A 14,778-nucleotide genomic window follows, 5' to 3' on the forward strand; every position below is an offset into this window, starting at 1 on the left:
GGCCGCGTGGGGCGGGCGGGCGGAACCCAGGCTCGGCGGCTCGGGGACCGGGTCGGGCCTGTGCATCCCGCGCGCCGGCCCGGCGGAAGTGGGGGGCACCGGCGCTGCAGCGGGGTAAGTGCGGGGCCGTCCGCCGCCCCGCGATCGCCCAGGGCAGAGCCGCGGGCCGGGCGGGCCGGGGCGGGCCGAGGGAGGACGGCGCCTCGGTGTGCGTGGTGCTGGGGCCTGGGGACCCGGGGACCCCGCGTGGCCCTGCCAGCAAAGCAAGCAGCTGTTGCCCTATTCCATTCACCCCGTTTTTATTTATTATTTATTTATTCATTCATTTATTTTGGGGGAGGTTGGGCCACACCACTCGGGGCTTTGAGTTCAGGAATCGCCCCAGGCTTTCTTGGGGGTCCCTAGGGGATTCCAGGCGTCGAACTTGCTTCCTCCCAGGTCAGCTGCATGCAAGGCCAGCGCCCTACCGCTGCTCTATCACTCCAGCCCTGCTATTTATTATTATTATTATTGGTCTTTGGGTCACACCCGGCAGCGCTCAGGGGTTCCTTCTGGCTCTACACTCAGAAATCACTCCTGGCAGTTTCGGGGGGGGGGTCCTACTGGATGCCACGATTCAAACTACAGTTCTTCTGCATGCAAGGCAAATGCCCGACGTCCATGCTATCTCTCCGGCCCCTTATTATTATTATTTTATCATTAGTAGTGATAGTATTACTTGGTGGTGTTTGGGACACACTCTGAGATGCTCAGGACTTACTCCTGGCTCCACTCTCAAGAATTAACTCCTTCCTGAGGGTGCTCAGGGAGGTCCCTGGTCAGCCACGTGCAAGGCCAACACCCTCCCTGCTGTACTATGCATGGCTCCAGCCAAGCAGAGGATCGCCCTTGGTGGGACACCCAACCGGAATGTGGTGCTGGGGGTGGAACTCGGGCCTAGTTTGCGCAAGTTTGGGCAAGTTCAAGTCCCTTCTCCCCATGTTCTACCTCTCCAGCCCCTAAGTGGTGGGTTTTTAGGGGAGCTCGGCTGATTGTGTTTTCCAGCCGGGAGAGATTGGATTAGAGTCTGTTTCTGGAAACCTTTGTGGGTGGAGGGGCTCTTGGTGGGAGAGACCAAATGGATTTAGGACTTTGGGTTTGCTTTCCAGAGGGTGCTGGCCTGGGCACACCCTAAGTGACCTTTTCCAAAGAACTTCCTTATCTGGTCACACCTTGGCTCTGAATCCTCCAACAGCTGCCCATTGCTCCCAGCCTGCCTTTCTGCACAGGGTGGGGTGTTTGCAGGGACAGGGTCCTGGGGTGATGGTCAGGACCCTTTTCAGCCAGTTTCCAGCTTGTGGCCAGAAATGTAGGACTCCAGGATCCCCTAATGGAAAATCTGGGTGCATGGTTCAGATTCAAACACCTGGGTCAGACCAAAACAACTTGTTTGTGCTTTTGGCTTCCCCTGATGGGAAGGGAGGTCAGCGCCTGCTCTGCCTGGACCCACCTCCTGATTTTAGCCCTTCAGGTCATTCCTGGCTATGGGCTTTGTTGCTGTTGATCCTTTTGCTAATTCTAGCTCTAGGGACTAGGGTGTCTCTTTTGGCATTTAACTGGAGATGGGTGGGGGGTGGACTTTGCAGGGGACTTGGCATGGGGTCATCAGATGGGATTATCTAGGTTGCTCTCCCACCATCCCCTTCACCCTGGGAAGTGTAGGCAGATCAATCAGAAACCGTTTCACTCCATTAATGGGGAAAGTCCTGGGGAGCCTCATCTGCGGGTTCCCTCTGTCCATTAGCGAAACTGTGAGGCCTCTTCACCTCCGGAAGTATTTCCGGAGTACTGGAGGAACTGGGCACCAGCCCAAACAAAATATGCCCTTTCTAGGGCCAGAGAGATAGCACAGTGGTGTTTGCCTTGCAAGCAGCCGATCCAGGACCAAAGGTGGTTGGTTCGAATCCGGCATCCCATATGGTCCCTTGTGCGTGCCAGGAGCTATTTCTGAGCAGATAGCCAGGAGTAACCCCTGAGCACCACTGGGTGTGGACCAAAAGCCAAAAACCAAAAAAAAAAAAAAAAAGAAAATAATAATAATACCCTTTCTGACCACTTTATTTTTCTCTTTTTTTGTTTTTTATTTTTAGAAAGAGGTTTTTTTCTTTTGGTTTTTGGACCACATCTGGTGACACAGGGGTTACTCCTGGCTCTGCTCAGAAATTGCTCCTGGCATGAGGGACCATTTGGGATGCCAGGGGATCGAACTGCGTTCCTTCCTAGGTCAGCGCGTGCAAGGCAAACACCCTACCACTTGCACCACTGCTCTGGCTCCACTTTATTTTTTTAAGGTGGGGAAACACCTCAGGGCTCACTCCTGATTCTTGGCTCTGCACTCAGATATCACTCTTGGTGGGCTCGGGATGTCAAGAATTGAACTCTGGGTTGGCCCTATGCAAAGCAAGCGCCTTTCCCACTGTACTATTTCTCTGGCCCCTGAACAGTTTCTTTTCACTTTTCTTTTTTCCTTCCTTTCTTTGTGTGTGCGTTTTTGTTTTGGGGTCACACCCAGCGGTGCTCAGGGGTCACTCCTGGCTCTTAGCCAACCTGGAGGACCAGATGGAAAGCTGGGCATTGAACCTGGGTTGGCTGTGTGCCAGGGAATTGCTTACCTACTTGCTTACCCACTTGGGTCCAGGCCACAGATATTTCTTTCATCTCCGTGACCTTTTCACCACCCCCATCTTCTACATGGACCTCAGCAGGCACCCACACTGGGTTTCCCACTTCTTTAGGCATCCGCTCTGAGGGCAGCGGGGCCCTGGTAAAGGACAGCAGTTCAGCCAGTTTTCAACTCATCCAGACTCTCTCATCAGCCCCTTCCAGGCTCTCTCTCCCTGCCACCCTCAGTTTCTCCAACTGGACGCATTGCCCTGAGGCCTCAGAGTTCTTATCCTGGTAGCTGACTCAGACCTTCTCCGAGATCTCCCTGTCACCCTTTCCAGAAACCCCCACTCCCTTCCTTTGGACTGGCTGCACCCCTGGACTCTTCCATTCTTTATTTTTGGGTCACATCTGATGGTGTTCAGAAATCAACTTCCGACAGGCTCTGGGGACCATATAGGATGCCGGGGATCAAACCCGGGTGGTCCGTGTGCAAGACAAACTCCCCACTCTGTTGTTGCCCTGGTCCCTCCTCCTCCTTTCCTGACAGACCACTCTGAGCCATTCCATGCCCGGGCACGAACCTGTGTTCCCAGCACTGGCCCTTACAGGCTGGGCACCGCACCCACGCTCGGATAAGGGGTGTCAGAATAGGTGTGATATGTTGGTGGTTTTTTGTTTATTTTGGGACCACACCTGATGGCACTCAGAACTCTCCTGGCTGTGTGCTCAAGGATCACTCCTGGTGGTGCTTGGAGGACCATATGGGTGCCAGAGATTGAACTTGGGCCAGCTGTGGGCAGGACAAGTACCCTCCTTTCTGTGCTCTCCCCTTCGGTCCTGGGTGACCCTTTAGGGCCTTTCAGTGAGTTTCTATTAGTTCCGTCTATCTCCCATTTGCCAGACCAGAAGTGGTGTCTAATAGGGTGTACTGGGGCCCGTGTGCTGGTAGGCCAGCACACATCATTGTCCAAAGGGGGTGACACATGGCTGGGCTGGCCACTAGTGTCATTCCTGGTGAGGGGATGCTGGGGCAGTGAGCCCAGGGCAGGAGAGCAGAGGGTTAGGGTGGCCTGTTTGGGGGCTGCAGTGCCAGGGTATAGACTGCGATTCGTCCTTAGGTGAGCCAGGCCTCTGGTCTGGGAGGCAGGCCCTGTGCAGAGGAGACCATGACCAGACTTAGTTTTTTTTTTTGTTTTTTTTTTTTTTTGTTTTTTGTTTTTTTGGTTTTTGGGCCACACCCAGCAGTGCTCAGGGGTCACTTCTGGCTGTTTGCTCAGAAATAGCTCCTGGCAGGCAGGGGGACCCTATGGGACACCGGGATTCGAACCAACCACCTTTGGTCCTGGATCGGCTGCTAGCAAGAGAACGCCGCTGTGCTATCTCTCCAGGCCCAATCAGACTTAGTTTTAGCAGGTCCGCCCCTGTCATGGGGGGCTGACCTGAGGGGGGAGGTGCATCCAGAGGGATGGAAGGTGCCAGCTCTGCGCCGGAGCCATAGCATTGTGGATAAGGCCTTTGCGTCACATACAGCAGACCCAGGTTCGATCCCTGACACTTTCTAAGGTTCCCCCCTCACGCCCCACTAGGAGAAAGTCCTGATCACAGCTGGATATGGCCCCCATAAAAGGGTTTTTTGGTGGCTTTCACGAGGAACTGAGAGACTTAAGGGTGGGAAAACAGCCTAGAGACAGGGCACTAGTCTTTAGCTTGGCCACCAAAAGCTTCTCACTACAGTCCCAGGGAGTAGCTTTGTACAGTTCTTTATGGGGGGGGGGTGCACTGGTTTCAGATTTCCCCTGGTACCTGCCTGCTCAGGCTCCCTACTCTGTCTTTTAGCTGGGACCACGCCTGGGCTTTTTTCTTTTTTTTCTTTCTTTCTTTTTTTTTTTTTTTTTTTTGCTTTTTGGGCCATACCTAGTGACTATCAGGAGTTACTCCTGGCTCTGCACTCAGAAATCGCTCCTGGCTTGGGGCACCATACAGGACGCCAGGGATCAAACCGGGGTCCATCCTAGGTTAGCCTGTGCAAGGCAAAAAAGTCCTACCACTTAAACCACCGCTCCGGCCCTATTTTTTTTCCCCCAGGTTCAGACCTGGAAGTACATAGGAATCACTCCTGGCCAGCCTCGAGGTACCAAATGAGATGCTGGGAATCGATCCTTGTCAGCTGCAAATGCTCTTCCTGTCTCCATCCCAGTTTAGTTTTTGACCCCTGGAAGTGGGAAGTGGGGGATCTGAGGGTCCCTCTTGTGATACTTGGCCCAGGTGGGGATCCGCTAGGTCCATTTCTGGCTGTACATTTTAGTTTTTTGGTTTTTTTTGGTTTTGTTTCTGGGTCACATTCAGCAGTGTTCAGGGGTCACTTCTGGCTCTACACTCAGAAATCGCTCCCAGCAGGCTCGGGATCCCAGCTATGGGATGCTGGGATTCGAACCACCATCCTTCTGCATGCAAGGCAAACACCCTACCTCCGTGCTATCTCTCCAGCCCAATTTTTAATATTTTTTAATTTGGTGTTTTTTGGTTTTGGGGGCCACACAGGCGGCACTCAGAAATCACTTCTGGCAGGCTCAGGAGATGCTGGGGATTGAACCCTCGTACAAGGGAAATGCCCTCCCCACTGCTATCGCCTTACCATCCTCCCCTTTTTTTTTCCGGGCCACACCCATTTGATGCTCAGGGGTTACTCCTGGCTAAGTGCTCAGAAATTGCCCCTGGCTTGGGGGGACCATATGGGACGCTGGGGGATCGAACCATGGTCGCGGTCCTTCCTTGGCTAGCTCTTGCAAGGCAGACACCTTACCTCTAGTGCCACCTCACCGGCCTCCCATCCTCCCTTTTTTAGAGCACATGCTTTGCATGATCTTTTTTTTTTTTTTTTGAGGGGGGGCCACACCTAGTGATGTCAGGGGTTACTTCTGGCTATATGTTCAGAAATCGCTCCTGGCTTGGGGGACCATATGGGACGCTGGGAGGACCGAACTGTGGTCCCTCCTAGGTTTGCGTGTGTAAGGCAAATGCCCTACCACTGCACCACCACTCCGGCCCTGCTTTGCATGATCTTAACCTGGGTTCATTTGCTCAAGGATAACCTGGTACCATGTGACTCCCTGAACATCATGGGGTATTGCCCTGAGGGCTCTAATTCTCTCAACGAGATCCTCTCAACAGTAGTTGGGAGATCACTGGGTTTTTCTGTGCTTTTTTTTTGTGTGTGTGTGTTTTTTTTTGGGGGGGGGGTCACACCCTGCAGTGCTCAGGGGTTATTTCTGGCTCCACACTCAGAAATTGCTTCTGGCAGGCACGGGGGGACCATATGGGACAGGGGGATTCGAACTGATGACCTGTATGAAAGGCAAATGCCTTATCTCCATGCTATCTCTCTGGCCCCTTTTCTGTGCTTTTTAGTTTGTTTGTTTTATAGGCCACACCCGGTTTGTAGTTACTCCTGGCTCTGTGCTCAGAAATCACCCCTGGCAGGCTCAGGGGACCATATGGGATACCAGGGACCAAACCTAAACCATCGCTCTAGCCCTTTTCCTGTGCTTTTGAAGGGGGGCTCTAAGACCAAGCATGCCATCTGAAAGGTTCCCAGGGGAGCCTCTGAGCACTTCCGGGGCTGGCCTGCGACTTTCAAGGTGACTGGCCTGTCCTGGTGTCCTCCACCAGCTATAAAGCCCTTGGGGAGCTGTTTCTCATAAGGTCCTCCCAACACCCCCCTTCTCCCCCAGCAATCTGGGTCCCCTCTCAGGACCCTGCTGTGGCTGCCCCTGCACCCTGGTTCAGACCCCACCAGGCCTGCTGACTCCTTCCTGTTGAGGGTCACCGGAAGAGCCTGGCCAGCAAAGGGACCATCACTGTCACCTCAGCCCTGCGCGTGGCCCGAGGCCGCCACATTTGTCACTGACCTTAGTGGTGTGTAGGGGCTATTCCCAGCTCTGTTCTCAGGGCTAACTCCTGGCAGAGCTGGGGGATCCCCAGGTGCTGTTGGAGTTAGAACTGGCCTTGACTGTGTGCCAGGCAAGCAGGGAAGCCTTTGTCCTGTCTCCAGCCTCACCTCTGAGGTTCCCCCAAGAGGGGAGGTGCAGCAGCTGCCTCTGGCTGGGGTCCCCTCTCTCTTCCCTACAATGCCCCTGTGTGCCCACCTGTCCCCAGCGGGTGCTGCCCTCCGTCTCTTTAAACAGTTAAATCATGTGTCAGACCGAACCATCTCCACCGGGATCTGCCCTCTGCAGGTCTGTGGAATCCTGATAAGCTGGTGGGGGGCAGTCAGGGGGTACTGCGGGGAGACAGGCTGTTGGGGGTCAAGAGAAGCAGCAGCAGCTCCTGGAAGGGCTTGGGAGGGGAGCGAGCAGGGCCTGAACTTTTACCAGCTCGCTGGAAGCTGGGGAGGCCTCAGCCCCAGGAATGATGTGATGGGACTTGGGGCTAACTGGCTGTGTGAGTGTGGGACCAGAGCGTGGGTGGGGGTGTAAGTGGGGCAGGGTGGGGGCTGGTGGAGACTTGAAGCATGCAGACAGGAAGTGCTGGTGGCTAGCCCTGGTTAACAATAGCGTGAAAAGTGTGTGTGTGTGTGTGTGTGTGTGTGTGTGTATGTGTGAGTGAGAGAGAGAGGAGAGAGAGAGAGAGATCACATGCAGTCTTCCCCTACAAACATCACCTGTTCCCCCCCCCCCCCCATGGGGTATGTTGGTATATAGTCTTTTACTTATAGGAGGGACTTTTTCTGGCTCCTTGCTCAAGGGTGACCCCTGGTGGTACTGGGAGCCATACACAGTACCAGGGTTCAAAGCCCCCAGTTGGGTTCCTGTCTAGGCAAGTACCTTAAACTCTGGACTATCCCTTTGGTTCCCTATTTTTGGGGGGTGAGGGATCATTTCCAGCTGCTTACTCGTGGAGTTTGTACTTGGAAATCACTTGTTTTTTTTTTGGTTTTTGGGTCACACTCGGCTGTGCTCAGGGGTTACTCCTGATTCTACGCCCCAGCAGGCTCGAGGGACCATATGAGATGCCAGGATTCAAACCACCGACCTTCTGCATGCAAGGCAAATGCACTACCTCCATGCTATCTCTCCGGCCCCTGGAAGTCACTCTTGACGGGCTCGGGGAATCACATGGGGCATATTGACCCTGTATCAGCTACATGCCAGGCAAATGCCCTACCCACTGTCCTGCCAGTTCAGCCTTCCTTTGGTTTCTTTTACATTTATTTTGGGGTTTCCGGGCATCAGCTAACAGTGTTTGGGAACCATGTGGTGGAGGGTCAAACCAGGTTCAGCCATATTCGAGACAAGCACTTTAATGTAACCCAGGCCGGAGTCATATAGTACAGCGCTAAGGCATTTGCCTTGCACGCTGCTGACCTGGGACAGACCCAGGTTTGATCCCCGAGCCTGCTAGAAGTGAAGAGAGGAGTAACCTCTAATCACCTTCTAGTGTGGCACAAACAAACAAAAACCCTATGTCTCCTCAGACTTGCTTGGCACATGACTGATTTTGTTTGGTCCCTGAAACTGAATAGGGTCCTCTGAGCACAGAGTCAGGAGTCAGTCCTGAGTACAACCTGGTGTGGCCCCAAACCTTTTGATCCCTATAGTCTCTCTGTACTATCACTCTGGGCCACCTCCTTTCCTACTTTTCTTAAAATTATTTTTTTTTTTTCTTTTAGGTCACACCTGGTGATGCTTAGTGGTTACTCCTGGCTCTTCACTCAGCAATTTCTCTTGGCCTGCTTAGGGGACATTATGGAATGCCAGGGATTGAACCTGAGTCGAGGCAAAAGCCCTATCTACTGTCCCCCAGGCACCCCACTTTTTAAAATATTAATTTACGGGGGCCAGAGCAATAGCACAGTGGGAAGGATGTTTGCTTTGCATGTGGCCAACCAGAGTTCGATTCCCGCATCCCGTATGGTCCCCCGAGCCTGCTAGGAGCGATTTCTGAGTGCAGAGCCAGGAGTAACCCAAGTGCAGATGAGTGTGGCCCACAAGCAAAAACTTAAAAAAAAATATTAAGGGGGCCGGAGAGATAGCATGGAGGTAAGGCGTTTGCCTTTTGTACAGGAGGTCATCGGTTCGAATCCCCGTGTCCCATATGGTCCCCTGTGCCTGCCAGGAGCAATTTCTGAGCCTGGAGCCAGGAATAACCCCTGAGCACTGCCGGGTGTGACCCAAAAACCACAAAAATAAAATAAAATAAAATAAAAAATATTAGGGCCCGGAGAGATAGCACAGTGGCGTTTGCCTTGCAAGCAGCCGATCCAGAACCAAAGGTGGTTGGTTCGAATCCCGGTGTCCCATATGGTCCCCCGTGCCTGCCAGGAGCTATTTCTGAGCAGACAGCCAGGAGGAACCCCTGAGCACCGCCGGGTGTGGCCCAAATAACCAAAAAAAAAAAAAATTAATTTACTGGGTCCAGAGAGAGAGCACAGCAGAAGGGCGTTTGCCTTGCATACAGCCAATTCAGGACAGATAGTAGTTCGAATCCCGGCATACCATGTGGTCCCCGAACCTGCCAGGAGCGATTTCTGAGCACAGAACCTGAGCGCCACCGCCGGGTATGACCCCAAAACCCCTCAAAATATATTAATTTACTATATTTGCAGTGTCAGGAGTTACTTCTAGCTGTGCACTCAGGAATCACTTCTAAGCAGTGCTCAGGGGACCATATGGTATTCTGGAGATTGAATGGAGTTGGTCACATGCAGGGCTAGAGCCTCAATTGCTGTGCTATCACTCTGGCCCCTTATTTTGTTTTTGTTTTGTTGGTTTTGGGGTCACACCTGGCAGTGCTCAGGAATTACTCTTGGCTCTACGCTCAGAAATTGCTCTTGGCAGGCTCATTTGGGGGACCATATGGGATGCTGGGATTCAAACCATCGTTCTTCTGCATGCAAGGCAAACATCCTATCTTCATGCTATTTCTCTAGCCCCTTATTTTTATTTTTATTTTTTTTTGACCACAGTCATTTTAAAAAAAAAAAATTCCTGACAGGCTTGGGGGAGCCTATGGGATACCAGGGATTGAATCCAGGTTGCCTGCATGCAAACACTCTCCACCTGCACCCCCCTAGATTTTCCTTCTCTTATTACTGTGGACTCGGGTTTCTCTATTTAGCCTGTGATCATCTGTAATGATCGAGATTTCTATATTCAAATCGTTCCCCCTTTAGCCATGGGAGCTGGTTCCCAAGTCAAATTCCTGAGACTTTGTATATAGATGTTGGGTGAGCTATGGGGGAGAAAGGAGAGGAAGCATATGGGGGGGTGGGGAAGCTCTCCCAAGACTCCAGAGAGTTTTTGGGGCCCAGGGAGGGGTGGTGCCAACTTCTGCAGGAGCGTGTGTGTATATTGATGTGCTGACTAGAGTTGGGGTTCAGCTGTTTTGGGGCTGGGGTCAAGCCATTTAGGGTGTTAGGTCCAGCTGTTTGGGGAGTTATTCCAGGTGTTTTGGCAGTTGGGGTTCAACCATTTTGGGAGTTTGGGTCCAGCCTTTTTGGGATTGGGGGTCCAATTGTTTTGAGAGTTTTGAGAGGATTGGGGTTCAGCCATTTAGGGAGTTGGGGGTTCAGATGTTTTGGGATTGGGGTAAAGTTGTTTGGGGAGTTGGGGTCCAGCCATTAAGGGAGTTGGGGGTTCAGCTGTTTTGGGGGTTGGGGTCCAGTCGTTTTGAGCTGGAGGGAACAAGCCGCTGCCCGCCATCCCCACTAACTGCTCCCTGCGCTTCTTCCCCCAATCCCCAGCCCGGACCATGCAGACCCCGCTGGCCAGGCCCGTGCCCGTGCTGCGGCTCCCCCGGGGCCCCGACGGCTTCAGCCGCGGCTTTGCCCCCGACGCCCGCCGAGCGGCCCGTGCATCCATCGTGGCCCAAGACTCGGGCCCTGCCGGGGCCGCCGAGGAATCCCAGAAGGAGCCCCCGGAGGCCCAGGAGCAGCGGGTCCGGGCCGCCCTGCGCGAGCGCTACCTGCGCAGCCTGCTGGCCATGGCGGGGCGCCCCGTGAGCTTCACGATGCACGAGGGGGTGCAGGTGACCGCGCACTTCGGAGCCTCCGACCTGGACGTGGCCAACTTCTACGTGTCGCAGCTGCACACGCCCATCGGGGTGCAGGCCGAGGCTCTGCTCCGGTGCAGCGACATCATCGCCTACACCTTCAAGCCTTGAAGACCCCCGTCCCCTGGGGATCCCCGGTGAACCCCCTTCCTGGGCACCCCAGACCTGCAAGGTGGCTGACGGACTCCCCCTGTGTGCACCCCCGGGAATGCAGAACTACCTCCAGATTTCCAGCCACAGGGTCCAAACTGCTCTGGCTTTTGGGGGTCCCCCCCATCAGTCGGTTAACTTCTACAATCCCAGCTGTTCTTGCTCTGCCTCGAGGAACCACATACATCTGACTACAAGAACCACAGCCGTTTCTGGAAGGAATTGGGGGAAAAGGGCGAATAAAGGAATGTGAACTGTGGAGTAGAGAAATTTCCTTCCCTCCTTCCCTCCTTCCCTCCCTCCCTCCCTTCCTTCTTCCTGTCTTCCTGTCTTCCTTCCTTCCTTCCTTCCTTCCTTCCTTCCTTCCTTCCTTCCTTCCTTCCTTCCTCCCTCCCTCCTTCCCTTCCTTCCTTCCTTCCTTCCTTCCTTCCTTCCTGTCTTCCTGTCTTCCTTCCTTCCTGTCTTCCTCCCCTCCCTCCCTCCCTCCCTCCCTTCCTTCCTTCCTTCCTTCCTTCCTTCCTTCCTTCCTTCCTTCCTTCCTTCCTTCCCTACCTTCCTTTCCTTCCCTTTTCCTTCCCTTTCTTTCCTTTCTTCCCTTCCCTTCCTTCCTTCCTTCCTACCTACCTACCTACCTACCTACCTACCTACCTACCTACCTACCTTTTTTGGGCCACACCCGGCTGCACTTAGGAGTTACTCCTGGCTCTGTGCTCAGAAATCGCTCCTGGCAAGCTCCGGAGATCATATGGAATGCCAGGGATCAAACCCGGGTTTGTCCCTGGTCAGCTGCATGCATGACAGATGCCCTGCTGCTGTATTATGGTTCCAGCCCCTCTTCCTAACTTTTTTTTTCTTTTGTTTTATTTAGGGCCAGGGAAATAGCATAGCAGGAGGAGCACTTGTCTTGCACATGGCAGACTGAACTTCGATTCTGGTCTTATATATGGTCCCCAAGTCTCAGAGGTGATCTTTTTTTTTTTTTTTTTTTTTTTTTTTGGTTTTTGGGCCACACCCGTTTGATGCTCAGGGGTTACTCCTGGCTATGCGCTCAGAAGTCACTCCTGGCTTGGGGGGACCATATGGGACGCCGGGGGATCGAACCGCGGTCCGTCCTACGCTAGCGCTTGCAAGGCAGACACCTTACCTCTAGCGCCACCTTCCCGGCCCTCAGAGGTGATCTTTAAGTTCACAGCCAGGAGTAAGCCCTAAGCTATGCCAGGTGTGGTCACTAATTGTGTAGTTTTATTAGGTGGAGGGGAAGGCCCCACACCTGGCGGTGCTTGGAAGTGACTCCTGACTGTGCGTGTGCGTGTGTGTGTGTGTGTGTGTGGTATTATGGAATGCCAGGTATTGACCTTGTGCAAGAGAAGTGCTCTCCCCACTGTATATCATTCCAGCCCTCAACAATGCATAGTTTTCAAGAGACTGACATAGAGAAATGTTGGTGTGTGTGAGAATACATGTTCAAGAGAACATGGATTTCTCCAGGGGAGAAAAAAGCAGAGTGCTCATTTTCAGTTGAGTTGCTGGCCAGTTTCCAGGATGGAGAATGAGCTCTTTCCTTCATTGCTTTGGGCCTGGGCATGAAACTCAGGACCTCACATGCGTGGTTCAGTTACATCCCTGAACGTTTTTTTTTTTGTTTTTTTGGGGGCTAACCCAGCAGCACTCGGGGTTACTCTTGGCTCTACTCTCAGGAATCCTGGCACTGCTGAGGGGACCATATGGGATGCCTAGGATGGAACCTGGGTCAGTCGCATGCAAGGCAGAGCCCTCCCTGCGGTCCTATCTCACCAGCACCCCCCTATTTTGAGCACCAGGGACCATGCATAGAAGCCCAGTTTCCCTGTATGCAGAGCAACTGCTTTAGCCTCGCTGAATACTTGGAGAATCATCAGAGACCTCCAGCTCTTCCCAGGTTTCCTCTTTCCAAAGAGAAAAACTTCATTTCCTAGGTTCTTAGGGTTGCTAGGTAGAGCCCCTCTTAACAGCTGCCCCCCCCCACTTGCCAGAGAACCAAGTATGCCACCCAAAACCACTTCTTGTTCAGGTTTTGTTGTGAGGTGCTGGGATCTAACCCGAAGCCTCACATCCCTGCAAGCAGAATCTCTACCCCTGAGCTATATCCTGGCCATGTTTTTCTTTCCTAAGCACCCAGCAGGGGTGGAGCCGGGCTTGGGGTGGGTGGGTGGAAGAGTGGCACCTCAAGGGTAAGGTCTAGTGGAACTGGGCTAGGAGGCGGTCCCAGACGACTGCAATTAATCTTGGGTGTGACTGGAGGGATCTGAAAGCCATGTGGGCTCGATCAGGCGCGGAGCACTTTTTGGGGGGCAGGTCCAGGGTCTGGAGGCTGCTTCCCCTGCAGACTGGGGCTGGGGGTGTTGGATGAGCCACGATCAGGTGGACCAGATTCATTTTTTATTTTTATTTTTTTGTTTTTGGTCCACACCCGGTGACATTCAGGGATTCCTCCTGGCTCTGCGCTCAGAAATCGCTCCTGGCTTGGGGGGGGGAACCACATGGGAAGCCGGGGATCGAACCCAGGTCCGTCCTGACAGTTCCTAAAGGGCAGCGGAGAAACAACTTTCCGGGAAAACTCGGCCGCGCCACCTCCCGCCAGTTCCGGGTCCAGCTATCGGGTTGCCTTAGCAACCGAGTCGCTAACCCCGCCCCCAAATGTCCTTTTATGGAAGAAGCCACGCCTTCACTTTGCTTGAGAGTGGGCGGGGACAACCTGGCGAAAGTGCGGAAGCGAACCGGAAGTCGCTGAGCGTCGCGGGGCGGGGCCTGAGCTGACGCAAGGGGCGGGGCTTCCTTCCAGGCTCTGCCTTTCCCTGCTGGTTTTGACAGCTGGTGGGTGTTGTGTTTAGCAGGTGTAGCTCTTGCTTTGGGTTATTATTTTTCCTTCCGTTTATTTTCCTTTTTTTCCTATTGGGGCCACCCCAGGCGATCTTCAGGGCTTACTTCTATCTCCATTCCTCAATCATTTATCTCCTGGCTGTGCTCTGGGGGGAACCATATGGGATGCTGGTGATCAGATGAGTGCAAGGCTGTCTGTCCTCTCTCCAAGTCCCTTTCATTTTTATTTATTTATTTTTAAATCATGACTCCTCCTCCCCATGGGGTCCCATTTATTTAAGCCTGTAACTATAGATATTCGTTTCCCCACCGTGAATTCAAAACAGACACGTGAAGGCTGTCTAGGCCGAGAGATCCCACCCTCACCTCCACCCCACTCCAAGCCCACAGCCAACACCTGCCGGAGGCTCCGATAATCTACCCAAGCAGCGCTCGCTTATCGCCTTGCCAGGGACCGCTCCCCTTTAGCAATTTGGCCTCACCCCGCCCAGCAGCAGCTGTTTTTAATTTCCCTCAAGAAGTCCACACTCCCTGCTCCCTCCTCCCTCCTCCCGAGCTCGTGACGAAAACGTGCGAACTTGAGCAATATTGATTTTAGATGGAGGTGGGTGGGAAGGGGAGAAGGAGAGAAAAAAAAAAAAAAGGCTGAAAGCTCAGCTTCGCGCATGCGCGCTGCTCGGGGAGACGCGTCCGCTATGGGCCCGCCCTCAACCACACCCATTCACATTAACCACGCCCTCGTTTAGCATAGTCACGCCCTCAGATCCGCCCCCGCGCGCTCCGCAGTTCCGGCGCCGCCGATTCGCCCGCCGCCGATTCGCCACGGCGCGAGGTCGGGGTTGGAATTCTTGCCGCTTCCGCCGTCGCTTCCCGCGCGATCGCCACCCACCCGCCGGCAGGGCGAGAGCCTCCGTGTTGAAGGAAGCCGGTGTGGATTTTTTTCTCCGTCTCCGCCGGCGTCCCGTGGACGAAGCCCCGCGGCGAAAGTGCGGCGGCCAACGCGCAGCCTACGCGCGCGGGGCTCGGGGCTCCCGGAGGCGACTCGGCGACTGCGACGCCCGGGAGAGAGAGCGA

General features: G+C 53.9%; 2 protein-coding genes across 3 annotated transcripts in view; both read left to right on the forward strand.

Annotated features, from left to right (window-relative positions):
* Window positions 1-14,778, forward strand: part of MARK4 (microtubule affinity regulating kinase 4) — a 206,685-nt gene that overhangs the window by 53,068 nt on the left and 138,839 nt on the right. The window lies entirely within an intron of this gene.
* GEMIN7 (gem nuclear organelle associated protein 7) lies at window positions 41-11,062 on the forward strand. Its single transcript, XM_049787316.1, has 2 exons — window positions 41-114; window positions 10,388-11,062. Exon 2 carries the CDS (start codon window positions 10,396-10,398, stop codon window positions 10,804-10,806), a length of 411 nt encoding a protein of 136 aa, XP_049643273.1. The 5' UTR covers window positions 41-114; window positions 10,388-10,395; the 3' UTR covers window positions 10,807-11,062.

Source organism: Suncus etruscus, chromosome 14 (genome assembly GCF_024139225.1).
Source record: "Suncus etruscus isolate mSunEtr1 chromosome 14, mSunEtr1.pri.cur, whole genome shotgun sequence".
NCBI classification, from domain to species: domain Eukaryota; kingdom Metazoa; phylum Chordata; class Mammalia; order Eulipotyphla; family Soricidae; genus Suncus; species Suncus etruscus.

Excerpts from the sequence above, each read along its gene's own strand:
- GEMIN7 (XM_049787316.1), top strand. The coding sequence starts at position 10,396 with ATGCAGACCCCGCTGGCCAGGCCCGTGCCCGTGCTGCGGCTCCCCCGG.